Here is a 16,404-nt window from a genome sequence, read left to right as displayed (position 1 = left end):
GTCTAAGAGCTCCATAAAAGTGAACTCCATTCTTCGCACAAAGCTGCTCTTGGTACAGTTGAAGACTCAGTAGATGGGGTGCTACTCATAATCTTTGTCTTGAAACCATCTCAAACATGTTCTCTGATACGGTCTTAAATAATAAACTGACTGCTTCATGTGCTCTCGAATGTTTTTCATTGAAAATATTCATCTGTTGAAAGTGCTTCGTCTGATGTACTAATATGTTAGATGGCTTCAATCCCTATTGCACTGGTATAAAGATACAGATGATTTAGGGTGTCCTAGTTATATATCTGCATGGCATTCTTTGTGGAAACATACAGGACTGTGCTGTGTGTTCACTTAAAAATTATATACTCCCCTCCTGACAAAAGACAATGCAATACCTCAAGTCACTGTTTTATCAATGTTTCATGCATGATGCAAGTTCCCGAGTCTTTCATCAGAGAAACGTATTTCCTTTGAATGTAGTAACAAAATCGGAAATGATGATGATGATGATGATGATGATGATGATGATGACAGTACTCTATTGATATACTGTTCAGTGCAGGTGTTGCTGTGGCTATCTCTTCTGATGAGATGAAACATACACTTAATAACACAAAAATTGTTAGCTGGCAGTTGCTGAATGAAATGCAACATAACCTAAGAGTAGATCTTGTGAAACATGTAGCATTACTTTAAAAATTACATGAAACTGGCCCTATCTATATTCTTGACGTAATACAAATGATATAAATATTTTTCTACAAATAGCAAATGCTTATCTACACTGAAGCGCCAAAGAAACTGGTATAGGCATGCGTACTCAACTACAGAGATATGTAAACAGGCAGAAGATGGTGCCATGGTCAGCATCGCCTATATAATACAACAAGTGTCTGGCACAGTTGTTAGATTGCTTTCTGCTACTACAATGGCAGATTATCAAGGTTTAAGTGAGTTTGAACATAGTGTTATAGTCGGAGCACAGAATCTCCAAGGTAGCGATGAAGTGGAGATTTTCCTGTACCACCATTTCACAAGTGTCCATGAATACCAGGAATCTGGTAAAACATCAAACCTCCGACATTGCTGCGGCTGGACAAAGATCATACAAGAATGGGACCAACAACGACTGAAGAGATTCGTTCAACGTGACGGAAGTGCAATCCTTCAACAAATTGCTGCAGATTTCAATGCTGGGCCATCAACAAGTGTCATTGTTGATATGGGCTTTTGGAGCCGAAGGCCCACTCGTGTACCCTTGATGATTGTACGACACACAGCTTTATGCCTCGCCTGGGCCAGTCAACACAGACATTGGACTGTTGATGACTGGAACGTGGTGCCTGGTCAGACTTGTCTCATTTCAAATTGTATTGAGTGGCTGGACGTGTACGGGTATGGAGGCAACCTCATGAATCCATGGAGGTGGAGGCTCTGTAATTGTGTGGAAAAATAATTTGGCAAAGCCTCTTGTTTATGAAATTGCAATTGTGATAGTCCTAAATAGCTGCTCCAGGCAGGAAGGCAGCCTTCTTTATTGAATATGAAAGTTCATAATATCCGGCTGCTCATGATGTTTCAGGCAAGTTAATTTAATTTAATTTGTTTATGATTAAAAGAATTATTAATAAATCAATGGAAAGAATAGATTGCTACTCATAACATAAAGGACATATTGAGTTGCAGAGAGGCACCAGGGTTGCTGGAAGTTACCCGAAGGTAAATTCCCTGATTTCCAGACAAGTTTTAGCATGTTTCCCTGACAAATTTTGAGATCTCACAGGTAAGGAAAAAAAGCAAAACAAAAAAAAAGTTGGCAAAGAAATGAGCAAAAATCTTTAAGGTCTAACATCGACATCTTTTGCAATGAACTGATTTTAGAAGGAGGAAGCAAGCCAAATGGTATATATATTTCATTAAGAGCACTGATGTTATTTTACTTCAATAAAAGGAAACACATTTGATGACAAAAATATGCATTTCTTTGGAGTCGCAAAGACAGATTTAAAATACCTTCACTGATTTCAGAAATAACCTCAGGAAAAAGTGGGCCTCTCGAAAGAAGTGTGTAAGACTGGGAAGAGTTGTGTAAACCAACACAGTAGGTGACTGCCAGTAAAATGTTGGTTTTACCATATTTGATATTGTCAGTTATTATCCACTGTTTTATGTCTATTATTTTACAGGTATTGTGTGATTTTTCTTTTGGGAAATACATGAGTACATAGTGTACAAACTGCCAGTGACTGCCACAATTTTCTTCTTTTTATCATTCATAGTTTCTAATATATAAACTGCTTTTGAAGTGTCAAAAATATATTACAATAAATATAAGGTCTATAAAATGCTGCACTATACAATTTACTAGGTGAGACAGTCACAATACCTGCAGTCCATTGCTCGAGGCCTCTGGTCTGGTGAGGAGCACTGCAGTCCACAGATAAACCATGAAAATGTGCCTCATTACGCCACACACACAGACAGACTCAGCCCGCAGGTAGATTAGTGAGATTACATCCGATGGGCATGGCCCGTACATTAGTAGGAAATAGTGGGCTTCAGGTCTGCAGACCCAATCTGTTAAGAGATACGCAAAGAAATTGCCTGCGGTTTTGGACCATCATGGACGTCCACTTGTGTGGCCAGCTATTTATGTGTCACAGACACCATATTGATGAAATGAGACCCCGATGATCAATCCATCCAACAGATAACATATACAAATACTCTAAGAATCAATACTAATGTGAGGATAAGTAGTAACTCACCGTAAAGATGATTGCTGAGCTGCAGACAAGCACATAGAAAAGACAATCACAATCTCACAATTACATTTTTGACCATAGCCTTTGTCAGAAAACGAGAGTACACACATATGGGACTACTTCCTCTGACTGTGACTGTGTTTGACATGAGCAACGATCTGGGGTGGGTGGTGGGGGCAAGGAGTGACATGAGGTGGGCAGGGGAAGGGATAACAGGGTAGGGATTGAGGAAGATGAGCTGCCTGTCAAGAGAATGCTGGTATGTGAGGGGGGGGGGGGGGAGAGAATAGAAAAGGAAGGAGGTAGATAAGGGGAAAAGACTAGTAGGTACTTTGCTGGAATACAAGGCACGTGCAGCGGTGAACTAGAAGCAGTGAAGAATAGGTAAGTGGACAACTGGGAACCTTCACCAGTCCCAGTCCTCCACCTCCCTACCTCTTCTCTGCTCTCACTTCTGCACTACGCGTGCCTTCTATTCCACCAGTGCACCTACCAGTCTGTTCCCCTTCTCCTCTCCTCTCCTCTCCCCTCCCCCTCCAGCACAGCTTCCCAAATTTGCACTTAGCAGCTCCATCCTGTCCCCACCTTGTCCCTGCACACTCTCAAAGGCAGCAAATCATATTCCCCACCCCTAACCTGTTATCTTTCCCCTCCCCACCACATGCCTCATACTTGCCCTCACCATCCACCCCAGATTGCTGCTCACGTCAGATGCAGTCCACAGTGGCTATGTGTGTGGTGCGAGTTCTGCTTTTTTTTGTGTGTGTGTGTGTGTGTGTGTGTGTGTGTGTGTGTGTGTGTGTGTGTGTGTGGTGTCTCTGAAGGAGGAATTTTTTGTCCAAAAGCTTAAATGTTGCACAATCTTTTCAATGTGCCTGTGTGTGTCAACGACTCCTCAATGTGGTCATTAGCAGTCTACCCACTTCATAATACTGTCATCATATGTCGAGGAAAAAATTCTGAGCAATCTGTCACAAAAACTGACTCAAGACAAGATGACTGCCTATCATCATTACTGTTCAACTGTGTGCTGGAATACATCATGAGAGGACTGTACATACACTATGTGATCAAAAGTATTCGGACACACCCAAAAACATGAGTTTTTCATATTAGGTGCATTGCGCTGCCAGGTGCTCCATATGAGCAACCTCAGTAGTCATTAGTCATCACGATAGAGCAGAATGATGCGCTCCGCAGAACTCACGGACTTCGAACGGGGTCAGGTGATTGGGTGTCACTTGTTTCACATGTCTGTACATGAGATTTCCACACTCCTAAACTGTTACTGATGTGATAGTGAAGTGGAAATGTAAAGGGACATGTACAGCACAGATGCGTGCAGCCTGACCTTGTCTGTTGACTGGCACAGACCACCGACAGTTGAAGAGGGTCATAATGTGTGATAGGCAGACATCTATCCAGACCATCGCACAGGAATTCCAAACTGCATCAGGATCCACACCGACTTCGTGTCAGGCCTCACCGACCGACATTGGTACATCTCCTCAGTGCAGCAATTGTTGAAGAATGAAGAATGGGCTGCCATTCCCCAAGAAACCTTCCAGCACCTGATTGAACGTATGTCTGCGAGAGTGGAAGCTGTTATCAAGGCTAAGGGTGGGTCAACACCATGTTGAATTCCAGGATTACCGATAGAGGGCGCAATGAACTTGTACGTCATTTTCAGCCATGTGTCCAGATACTTTTGATCACATACTGTAGCTAACTCAGAAAAGAAATGCGAAAATGATGTAAGTTTAAGCTGCTTGAGATATGCTGCTGCTCTTGCTCTCCTGGCCAACGATGTTCAAAAAACCAGACAAGTAAGATCACTATAAGAAATAGCACAGGAAATTGGCCTTGGAATATGGTTTGAAAAAAGTAGAGATTATGCTAACTGATCCACAACAGAAAATAAAACCTGTTGATGAATTTAAACATTTAGGCGAAATCATAATATACAATCTAAATGAGAAACCAGTATGGCAAAACAGAATTAAAAATCTATACAAAACCAATTATATCACGAAAAACACATACAACAAAACAAGCCATCTATGGTTATAACATTAATACATTATAGGACAGTTACACAACCAGAAATAAAATAATATGCAGCTGAAACCATTTTCAAAACAAACAATGCAGCAGAAATTGACAAAATTCTAAAGATAAAAAAAAATAATAATCAGAATGTGCATAAATAAACAATGTCATGTAAATGGTCATTGGAGAATAGTTGTAAATTAAACATTGTGCAAGAAAATAACACTAGTAATGAGTATGATCAGGAAGAAAAGCATCTCATCCTTTGGACAAAGATGAGAATGCCAGAAAGAGAATTAGTACGAGAATTACAGAAAAGCTGTAGAATAAGGAGAACAATATTAAATGAATCACAGAAATTAAGGAAGAAACAGGAACTTCAAATTATAGTAGCTGACTTAAAAAACAAAAGAGGAAACAGGAATATTGCAAGACACACAAACCAGACTACAAACGAAGATCATTAAAATGACTACAGAAAGAGTGAGCTCAGATGAAGCAAGAAAGAAAATATCTGTAGCAGTGAAGAAGAATTGTGCACACAAAAGAGCAAAACACCCTTCATATAACAATGAATTATAATAATCTTTGTTTTGTACACCCACTGTGTTATTGAATTGTCTCACTGAATTATTATTCAACTGAAACGTATTATTGAACAACAGCAACTTGCATAAAGCATTGTATAACTGACAAGAGTGCTCCAACGAAGGCCATAAAATAAATAAATAAACAAATGATCATTGATATATAATTCACTTTATTTTTCAAATAAATTTTAATCCTGAGGGCATATTGTCTACTTCAATGTTCCTCATTCAATTTGTTGCATCACTAATGCTTGTGTGTCCCGTGCGGTGTAGCACAGAAGTCGCATGTGGGTTTGAATAGTGTGTAGCTTCCTTGTTTGGAAATGCATTTAATTAATTCCTCCTGTGTACAATATGAAATACTTGGCTGGAAAATTTGAAAAAACAAGATGTGAAAAAAGTCTTTCAAATGATCACCATTCTTATCCACACAAAAGAGCATCTCTTTGCAGTACATTGTTCACAACTCTGTAAAGAATTGCTGGCTGTAACTCATGAATCTCAACTCATATATTGTTTTTGAGCTGCTTGATAGTTGCTGGTTTGTTGACGTATACACATTCTTTGAAAGTCATGTTGTTTCATCAAGTCATGCAAATCTGACAAGAAAACATCACCAACTTCATATTTTAAGGAGAAAAGAAGCACACATGCAAGATATCAGCTCTAGCATTTGATCCTGTACAAATATTTGGGCCATAATTCTGGTGATATGCAGTTATGATATTTTGAAAGTATAGCTTTTAAATAGCACATGCACTGGTTGTTTGTCACTTGCTCCATCCCAATGCAGCCACCTAATACTTGAATGCAAAGTACTGTACAGCAAAGTGACAACCAGAACCCTTCTGGGAAAAGGAGGGAGGGAGGGATCACTTGCACAATGTGTTTTGAATTTCAGTTCGAGAACACGTTTTACGCAAAAAGGGGGGGGGGAGGGTAGGTAATATGAGTGTGTAATTCAAAAGCAACGTGAAAAATATAAACAATTGAAGTAGTATTATGAAATGAAATTTATAATTTTCGATTTACAACTTAATCATTCGAGTCGTGTTGAAGAATAGAACAACTCCTGCAAATATACTTTACCTTAACACTGTCAGCTTTACAATCCAAAGCAAATAATACACAACAGTGATGTTAATATCTAGATGGCTGCTGTGCAACTTCTTTAGTGATAGTCATTCATTTATGCTGCATTTGCGAATCACATATTAAAAATGTTCAAAGCAAAGAGACCCCTGCCACCAGCTATAGGTTAGAAACCACACAGACACAATGAACAAAGTGCATTAGCAATGTCAAAACAGTACAGTATTTCGCTGGATGTTGAAAGTGATCTGGCCAGTTACTAGTGTAGCCACTTTGATACCAAGCATATTCGAAGACTGGCTGAAATACTGGTGCACATAACTGCCTGTGAAAAAGAAACTGCATATTTGAAGAAAGTTGGTAAAGCTGCAGGCAAAACTGCTGAATTTGTGTAAGTCAATTACATCTAGCAGTGGTATAGTCAATACAGAAATTGCAGTGTCTCCTGCTCCACGCTAGTCACACATTGACAATCTTTTGTGGCCGTAAAATGTGTCCACAATTAAAACTGCTCTTCTGTGATTTTGCATGACTCTATAGAACAGCTTCTGTTGCCACATCCATAGATGTTCCTTGTTTACTTTTCCAGAAGATGAGGTGACAGCTCCAATATACTGTCACATCAAACAAACTTCGTTTGACTTGCAGCTCAGACATGCCTGTTCGCTCTTCTTAAAACTACATACAGAAGTGACCTACGTGTCCATCTGCGGATACCACTGGCATTATTGTGTAGCTGTGCGTTGTGTTGTAGATGGAGTGCACTACTCTGTTGACATCTCTCATCCATTTTTTGGCAGGATATCAGCTTGGCATAATTTCAGAATTAAAACTGCTCTGATCTGTAGTGTATACATTGTGTCCACTGGCCACTTCCATTTCTGCTAGTGAAATGCTTCACATGCAACAAGTATCACAGTCTCTGTTAACCAGCTTTCTACTTGGGGTGAAGTGGCTTATTTTCTGACACACAATGCGTGTCCTTTTGAAAGCATACACCCACCCAGCAGATGTTCTAAACCTTTTTAGTTCCACCTCCATTGTGGCACGAATGCCCAGCACTTTATATTAGTATCATGAATTGTCATTTTTTTTTTAACATGCTTTATTAAATTTGTCTAGACAGATTGTGTCGAACTTGGAAAACTTTTGATGATGTGTACCCCAGTTTTGAATGGTCGTACTCCAAATGTACAAATCCCTCTTTTGTTTTAGTAATTTAAAATCCCTTCTGACCATTAAGAGAGATTACCCTTCTTTCAACTGTTTCAAAAGCCAAAAGTTCATTTCAGACACTCCTTTGTTACGGACAGGAGTAAAGCGGAATGTAAAAATATTAGACATTTGAAGCAGGCGTCATAGTCATCATCATCATCATCATCATCATCTGCATTCATGTTTTTACATCCCTGTCCTGCTGTACCAGTGATGCTGTTTGACGATTGTGAAATTGGTGGAAGGGCACCCTTGTTATTGCCATTATTGTCCTCTTGTAAATAAGCAGTGAACATCAGTCCACTGTCTTTCTCTGTCTAGCATGTCTTCATTCATAAAGCTATTTGCGATTTCTGCAATGAAATTGGAAGGTATAAATAATAGCACAAACAGCCATATGCTTTCATTTCCTTGTATTAATGTTAGTCAAACAGCCTACACTATCACAAGGGAATGATGATTGAACCTTTAAAATCGCTTTCTTAACTGAATTTAAGTTACTTGGCAAAAATCTAATCTGATTTGAATGAAAACTGTCTGAATTTAAAAAATGTCAAGAAATTCTCTTTCAGTAAAGTAATAACTTGAAGTTAATAAGACTGTCAATGTGACACTAAGTGTGAATGATACTACTGATAATTGTATAGCTATATCTACAGAAGAACAGTAAAATTCTTTTAGCCGAAGTTCTACATACTGGAGGATCTGCTGGGAGTTTCCAATGAAGCTGCACATCTCAATGACCCTGAAACCTTAAATCATCTTTACTCTTCTTGCATTAGATCCACCAGATTCCGTCCTTGTGCAATGACATCAGCTTAATGAAAAGTGATTGGTAATCCCATTTTTGCCTAATTTCAAACAATTGAGCAAAATTCCTCTTGTTGTAGTCATGGAAGTCCACCCACCAAATTGTTTTGCATTAATTCAAATACTTAAGTAAAGCCTTATGGCAGTCTTCCTCAAGGTAGTGTTATAGGTCCTTTGCTGTTTCTTACCTATAAAAACTATTTGGGAGACACTTTGAGTTGCCGTCATAGGTTGTTTTGCAGATGAGGCTGTCATTTATTGACTAATAAAGTCATCAGAAGATCAAAACAAATTGCAAAATGATTTAGAAAAGATATCTGAATGGTGCGAAAATTGGCAGTTGACCCTAAATAACGAAAAGTGTGTGTTCATCCACATGAGTGCTAATAGGAGTTCATTAAAGTATGGTTACATGAGAAATCAGTCAAATCTAAAGACCGTTAATTCAATTAAATACCTAGGAATTAAAATTACAAACAACTTGTTTGAAAGAACACACAGAAAATGTTGCTGGGAAGGCTAAGCAAAGACTGTCTTTTATTGGCAGGACACTTAGAAAATGTAGCAGATCTACTAAGGAGACTGCCTACACTCACTTGTCTGTCCTCTTTTAGAATACTGCTGCGCGGTGTGGAAGCCTTACCAGATAAGACTGACGGAGTACATCGAAAAAGTTCAAAGGAGGGCGGCATGTTTTGTATTATCGCAAAATATGGGAGGGAGTGTCACTGAAATGATACAGGATTTGGGCTGGACATCATTAAAACAAAGGCATTTTTTGCTGCAGCAGTATCCACTCATTCAATCACCAAATTCCTCCTCTGAATACAAAAATGTTTTGTTGATACTGAACTGCAAAGGGAGAAACTACCACCATGATAAAATAAGGGAAATCAGAGCTCATATGGAGAGATATAAGTGTTCGTTCTTTCTGCATGCTATACGAGATTGGAATAAGAGAACTGTGAACATGATTCAGTGAACCCTCTGCCAGGCACTTAAATGTTATTTGCAGAGTATCCATGTAGATTTATGGCAGCTCATTTGAAATTCAGGGAATCACTGAAAATTATAGACAAAAGTACTAATAAACTTACACTATATTCTCTGAGCAATACTTTCCTGCTACTTGCTTTAAGAATGGTTAATTATCTGCTCAGTATTCTGACAAACTTCCTCAAGTTAAGATTTTGCCTAACAGTGGCCTTCCATAATGCACTGCAATACAAAGATTGACTTGTTTTAGATTAGATTACAAGACAATGCTAATTATCTGCATAACAACATTGCTACATTCAAAGAATATTTTTGAGTGTGTCAGTGCTGATGGCACTCACAGGTGAATATCATTGTTTGGTGTTCTTCGCAAATTAATGGTTATTTTCAATAAAGGCAACTACAGTGCCATATGCAACCCCTGTTTTGTGGATGACAGATAGAATATTCAACGTAAAAATAACAGGTTAACATGACTATTACTTCTAAATAGAGGCTCGATCTTTGGAACCAGGTCCCTCTGTGTATACACCTACATCTATTATTTTTTCTGCACCTCCTCGTGTATTCGTCGGAGGTTCTTGAAGGTGGAACCTTTGTCAACACCATATCACCATATAATTACCACAAACATTGCCCTTGCACAATTCTGCAATAATGCCCTGTGATTGTAAAAGTTTCATAATATATGTACAGTAAGTCATTCTGTCAAGGAGCATTTTCACTGTAAACACAACTGACTCATCCATAATGGAAAGCAATTGAGTAAAAAATCAGAATCTTATAAATCATGAATACCTTCATCAACACAGATACCAAAAACAAACTACAACATGAAAGCAAAAAAAAGAAAATGTACATCACATTTTTAATATGCGCGTGTAACGAAGAAATCCAGAAAAAGCATTTAACATTCATAACTACAATCTGTGGCATGAACAAAAGAACATCACACATTATGTCACTAGTCAAAGCTGACGGGTGGAATCGGACATCGGAATAGACCTCATAACCAACACAAAAGCAGTTTAAAAACTTTACTTTCATAAGGCCGTAACTATCAGAATTATGACCCAAATTTTCATGTGAGATCCACTGCTGGGGCTGATTCCTTCCAAGTGTGCTTTTTGTTCCTTAAAATATGAGGTCAAGTTGTTGTTGATTTCTGGTGCATGAGCACCTGCTGGATTCACACTCTGCACCAATTGAACTTTCTCTGGGAATAGTTTCAACTCCATCATTAAAATTCTTTGCAGTGACCTTCAGTGCATCCCAAGCTGAGTGACATCTCCAGGTTGATGTTTGAGGATTGTCTTTAATGTTGCCCCTCACTCAGTGAATGTTTTCTGGAGTTTGAATCGAATGTCATCTACCCATTCTTTGGCAAATCAGACTGAATAATATTGCTGGAAGTGGGCTACCAGGCGCAGAATGGTAGTCTTAATGAGGATAGTTTTACATACTTTATTATCAACTGTATGCTCTGTAAATGAGGATTACGGATCTTTTATTTTGAAATTAAGTTCTATCAGGTTTGTGCTCTGCTTAGGACTCAATCTCTCCATAGTGTGTCTCTCAAATGTACTTCACAATCCTGAAGAAGAAGATAAGATTAATTAAAAAATTGCGAGGCATCATAATCCATGTGTGAATTCTGCACCACCCTGTTTACTGTCAGAGCTGGATGCTGTACGGCAATATCACTATCAGACTGTGGTACCTTAGTTTTCATGTGGTGCATGCTGTTGTGTATAAAGACTGAATAAAGGCGTAATCAACTATGAAATGCTAACAGAAAGTAAATAAACATGTTATTGCAGAAAATCTAAAGGATTGACTTGCATTCTGTAAAAAATTAAAGTATTAGCTCTTCTGCTACTCAAATAATAACATTACAGTTGTTGTTGTTGTTGTTGTTGTTGTTGTTGTCTTCAGTCCTGAGACTGGTTTGATGCAGCTCTCCATGCTACTCGATCTTGTGCAAGCTTCTTCATCTCCCAGTACTTACTGCAACCTACATTCTTCTGAATCTGCTTAGTGTATTCATCTCTTGGTATCCCTCTATGATTTTTTCCCTCCACGCTGCCCTCCAATGCTAACTTTGTGATCCCTTGATGCCTCAGAACATGTCCTACCAACCGATCCCTTCTTCTTGTCAAGTTGTGCCACAAACTCCTCTTCTCCCCGATTCTATTCAATACTTCCTCATTAGTTATGTGATCTACCCATCTAATCTTCAGCATTCTTCTGTAGCACCACATTTCGAAAGCTTCTATTCTCTTCTTGTCCAAACTATTTATCGTCCATGTTTCACTTCCATACATGGCTACACTACATACAAATACTTTCAGAAACGACTTCCTGACACTTAAATTTACACTTGATGTTAACAAATTTCTCTTCTTCAGAAACGCTTTCCTTGCCATTGCCAGTCTACATTTTATATCCTCTCTACTTCGACCATCATCAGTTATTTTGCTCCCCAAATAGCAAAACTCCTTTACTACTTTAAGTGTCTAATCTAATTCCCTCAGCATCACCCGATTTAATTCGACTACATTCCATTATCCTCGTTTTGCTTTTGTTGATGTTCATCTTATATCCTCCTTTCAAGACACTGTCCATTCCATTCAACAACTCTTCCAAGTCCTTTGCTGTCTCTGACAGAATTACAATGTCATCAGCGAACCTCAACGTTTTTATTTCTTCTCCATAGACTTAAATACCTACTCCAAATTTTTCTTTTGTTTCCTTTACTTCTTGCTCAATATACAGATTGAATAACATCGGGGACAGGCTACAACCCTGTCTCACTCCCTTCCCAACCACTGCTTCCCTTTCATGTCCCAAGACCCTTATAACTGCCATCTGGTTTTTGTACAAATTGTAAATAGCCTTTTGCTCCCTGTATTTTACCCCTGCCACCTTTAGAATTTGAAAGAGAGTATTCCAGTCAACAATGGAACATTACAGTTATCATTCAATTTTCAGAAAAAGAGATTTCCAATAGTTACAGATTTGTACGAGATCCAACAAATACCCAAGATACACTGTGCTTGATGGCACCCATACTGTCCCTTGTTAACATGGTAAGGTTACTTGGGAAGGTACTTACTATGACAGTGGTTGGAGACTGCTAAACTGCACTGTAGCTAGTGCACAGGGAAGTGCTTTTATTACATCCTGTTCCTGAACAAAATATAAGGCAGTTCGGTATCACTATGTCACGTGTAATTAGATTAACTGCAGGGTTGGTGAAATTAGCTCCTACGATAGGTAGTATTAGTTCTAATTACATTGATTGATGGTGTGTTCTGATCTTTTAGAAAAAGAGCTTTTACAGGTTCAAGTATTCTCTGACCCATTACTTTTCTGGTGTGGGATACTGCTCCAACTCCATGAATGGTTGAAATATATGCAGAATTTTCTGTATTTATGCCTTGTCTTTGAAGAATGGCAATCTTCAAATTTCTCTAAAACTGTTCATGTTTAATGGTTTGGCATTTCTCTTTGCAGAATGCTATAGAAACATTTTATGCATTACTAGCTGAGTACCCAGCTTTGCCTGGAGGTGTATGTATTCAAATTCCAGTAATTCATCCCCCCCCCCCCCCCCCGGGCCCCTCAGTTTTTGTGCTTCTCCTTCTTCTGCCCACCTCCTCACCCCCCCCCCCCTTTCTCATGCCCACTCCATCTCCCCCCTCTTAACTTTCTCTGTCCATTTCCTCCTCTCCTCGTCCTCTTCCCTTTTTCAGTCCATCTCCTCCTGCCCCATGCCTGTTTATCCATCTCTTCCTCTGAACTTCTCTCTCTACGTTATCACCCCCATCTCAAAGGAGGTTGCCAGTTCTTACATCCATCAGTATTTCATTTGAGGTTATGTAATATGTGTACCAAGTTTGGATGAAACTGATCTAGGGAGTTTAAAAGGAGTCTTTTTCCCAGGCTTTGCCTGCATACGCTTGTCACATATATTTAGCAAATATTTAACATATTTCTCACACATCTATACCCAGATTTCACCTGTTTGTGCAGCGAATTTCACCCTATAGTTTCGTTTTCATGCAGCTCAGTGTTTATATCATATCTCCTGAACTACGTATCATACAGTTATATATTTTTGCAGGTACATTCTGCCTCCAAAATGCATTGCAAGTAGAGTTATTAACAAAGAAGTAATAAATTAAAAGGCAGTGCAAGATATGGCAGTTATACTGCAAGAACACTGGAAATGTAGTAAGTGATAAACTTCTTTCCTTTCACAATTTTGTTGGGAGGTGGGCAAGAAGAAGTGTTGAAAATGTTTGAGATCGTGCATAAAATTTGTTACAAGTCACAAAGTGCTCTCATTCTCAGCTACTTGTACATGATGAGCTATGCTTCTTTTTTACCCTCCTCTCCCTTTCAAAGGTAACCACTCCCCTTCCCCACACATTCCCACAGACTGTAAGTGATATATGTTTGGTTGAAATCAATTTGGTTGTCTTTCCTGACTTCTTAATTAATTTCTGTCACAGGTGACACAGCAATGGAAGAACTAGCACTGCGGCATCTACCTCCAAGTTGGACAGACACATCTTCCAATGAAGTTGAAGTTGCAGTGGGTGATATTTCAGTACATATGCCACACGACTTGCAGGTCACATCAGTTGTGAAGGTTGTGAACCCATATTTGTGGTGCTGTTATCAGCTGAAAAAGGCAGAATATGTGAACAGATATGGCAGTGCTAAGGAAATGACTCTGTATCATGGTACAAGCAGAGATAATATGGAGTCTATAATTACGAATAACTTGAATTGGCGATGTTCAGAGCGAGTCAGGTATGGTCAAGGCATTAGTTTCAGTCCATCAACCACCTATGCCAATTTCTATTCTAAGTACAATTTTGATTATAAATGGAAGAATAGGACTGACATGGCAATGATTGTCGCAACTGTACTAGTTAATAATACTGCAGAAGGTAATAACACGAATATAGTGCCTCCCACTGGTTCTGATACAACTATTGGAGATCATTATCAAGTATATGTTAAGCACTGTGACAATGAATTTTACCCAGAATATATCATTTACTACAAAATCTACATAGATGACAACTTTTAAGAAAACCAATTAGTAATTTGCCAGATAGTGCAGGCAGGAGAGGGGGGGGGGGGGGGGGATACATGGGCAGTGGTGGCGGCAAGATATTTTGATTTTGATCCTATATCAGACATTACTGAAAAAAACAACACACAGCTGAAACAAATGCAATATATTCAGAGACTGATATATACAGAGCCTGATTATTATTAGAGTTTGACACAGTCTCAGATCTGCACATCTCTGAAGTAGAAGTTGAAGGATCAGTTTTTGAATAGAATATTCTAATTTCCCCCTTAACAGCTAGCGGATCCTGTTTGTTGAAAGTAAACTAGTGACATGCTTTTTGTTTGAAATCATATGCACCTTCTACACTAACAGAGAGCTTCACAATTCTGTGTTCATATTAGCACAAAATTCTGTGTTGTCCTTATTCACCAAACTAAAACCTTTTTACACTGGGGAGTTACTATGAGGTTCCAGAAGAACACCCATCATTAGCTTACTGAGTGAAGGGTACTTTCATATTCCTGAAGCATGAGTGAGTTTTGAAATCTCATACCAAATTCTTTCAGACCTCTCATCCTTTCCAAAATGGAATGCATCAAATTGGTAACAACTGAACTCTGTTCACAAAGATTCTTTTTTTTTTCTGACAATAGCATTTTAGAAAATTGGTCAATCATATAATCCATAGGTGAAAAACTCTTCAATTTTTGCTGGGAAACCTCAGTAACTTCAGCATGCTGAAGAAACTTATTTTTAACTGGCCATTTGTTGACAATATACTCACACTTTTTGTGTAGAACAATCTGACGTTGGAAAATATTTCAGTGTAGTTTTGTCACAGAAACTTCATTTATGTAAGCCTTCGCGTTTGCCCCATTGAGCAACTCTGTCATTTTTCTGTATCTTAACAGGCCAAAATTTTAAATGAAGCAAACTACTATTGAACTCCAGAAATCAGGATGCTGTTACAAAGCGACCAATAAGATCACTGAAAAGATTATTTAATTTTGAATGAAGTTTATGAATAAGTTAGGCCTCTTATTAGAGGAATACATTTAAGGAATTGTGAAGTGGAAGAATAGAGCTGAGAAACAGAGGGTAAAGCTTTGTAGATGCATTTTCAAACTGTGCCTCAACTTAATATGATTCACAGAAGAGCATTTTTAAAGGGTTCCACTGCTCTAAGACCCTTCATACACACTGTAGCAGAGGCAACAACCTAGTAGAAATATACTTCAATATTTTGTGTGGGTTTTCATTGAAGATTTGCTTACATGTCTTCAGAGCGTTTTGTCTCTTGAAGCTCCTTAGCAAAAAATGAGAAATGTCAGCAAAGCTTACAATAGACTGCCCCTGCACAGATGTTGGCCTATGTGAGTATGATTAAAGAGCAAATGTGTTATTACTTTCGACAATAAAAACTGACTTTCGATAATAAAAACTGATCACTTATTATCACCCATCCACCTCCCAACTCACAATTCAGCTGTTTCACCTCTTAATTTCCCTGAAGGCCATCTGTAAAGTGTTACAAAATATCAATTAAAAACTATTCAACATTAATATTTACAACACAGTTACAGTTTTTTTTGGACAGCCAAGTGTACAAGAGGGAAAATACAGCCTTGCACATGAATACTAGTATTTTCTAGACAAATAATGTACCTACAGAGGGGCCGAGTGGATGACGCCTCGGCCCGATGTCAGGAATCGTTTGGAAGAGCTCGTGGTGCTAAGAAAACACGATTATTCAGTGAATCTTTATTTTGGCAGCTTTTACAGAGAGTGGTGCATTGTTGGT

The 16,404-nt window shown here is 38.6% G+C and overlaps 1 protein-coding gene across 4 annotated transcripts in view; it reads left to right on the top strand.

The window, feature by feature from the left end:
• The window catches only part of LOC124588848 (protein mono-ADP-ribosyltransferase PARP12-like), a 38,884-nt gene extending 22,840 nt beyond the window's left edge, over positions 1 to 16,044 (top strand). For 3 of the 4 annotated variants that reach the window (XR_006975805.1, XR_006975803.1, XM_047131501.1), the window contains 2 exons: positions 13,638 to 13,747; positions 14,029 to 16,044. Coding sequence is in view for 1 of the 4 variants with exons in the window: in XM_047131501.1 (XP_046987457.1) it covers positions 13,714 to 13,747; positions 14,029 to 14,615 (621 nt within the window). In the remaining 3 variants the exon portion in view is untranslated. The remainder of the gene's footprint in view (positions 1 to 13,637; positions 13,748 to 14,028) is intronic. The other variant, XR_006975804.1, reaches the window with a different exon arrangement.
• Positions 16,045 to 16,404: the final 360 nt, after the last annotated feature.

Source organism: Schistocerca americana, chromosome 2, assembly GCF_021461395.2.
Source record: "Schistocerca americana isolate TAMUIC-IGC-003095 chromosome 2, iqSchAmer2.1, whole genome shotgun sequence".
NCBI lineage: Eukaryota > Metazoa > Arthropoda > Insecta > Orthoptera > Acrididae > Schistocerca > Schistocerca americana.
This window is presented reverse-complemented; position numbering and strand designations above follow the sequence as displayed.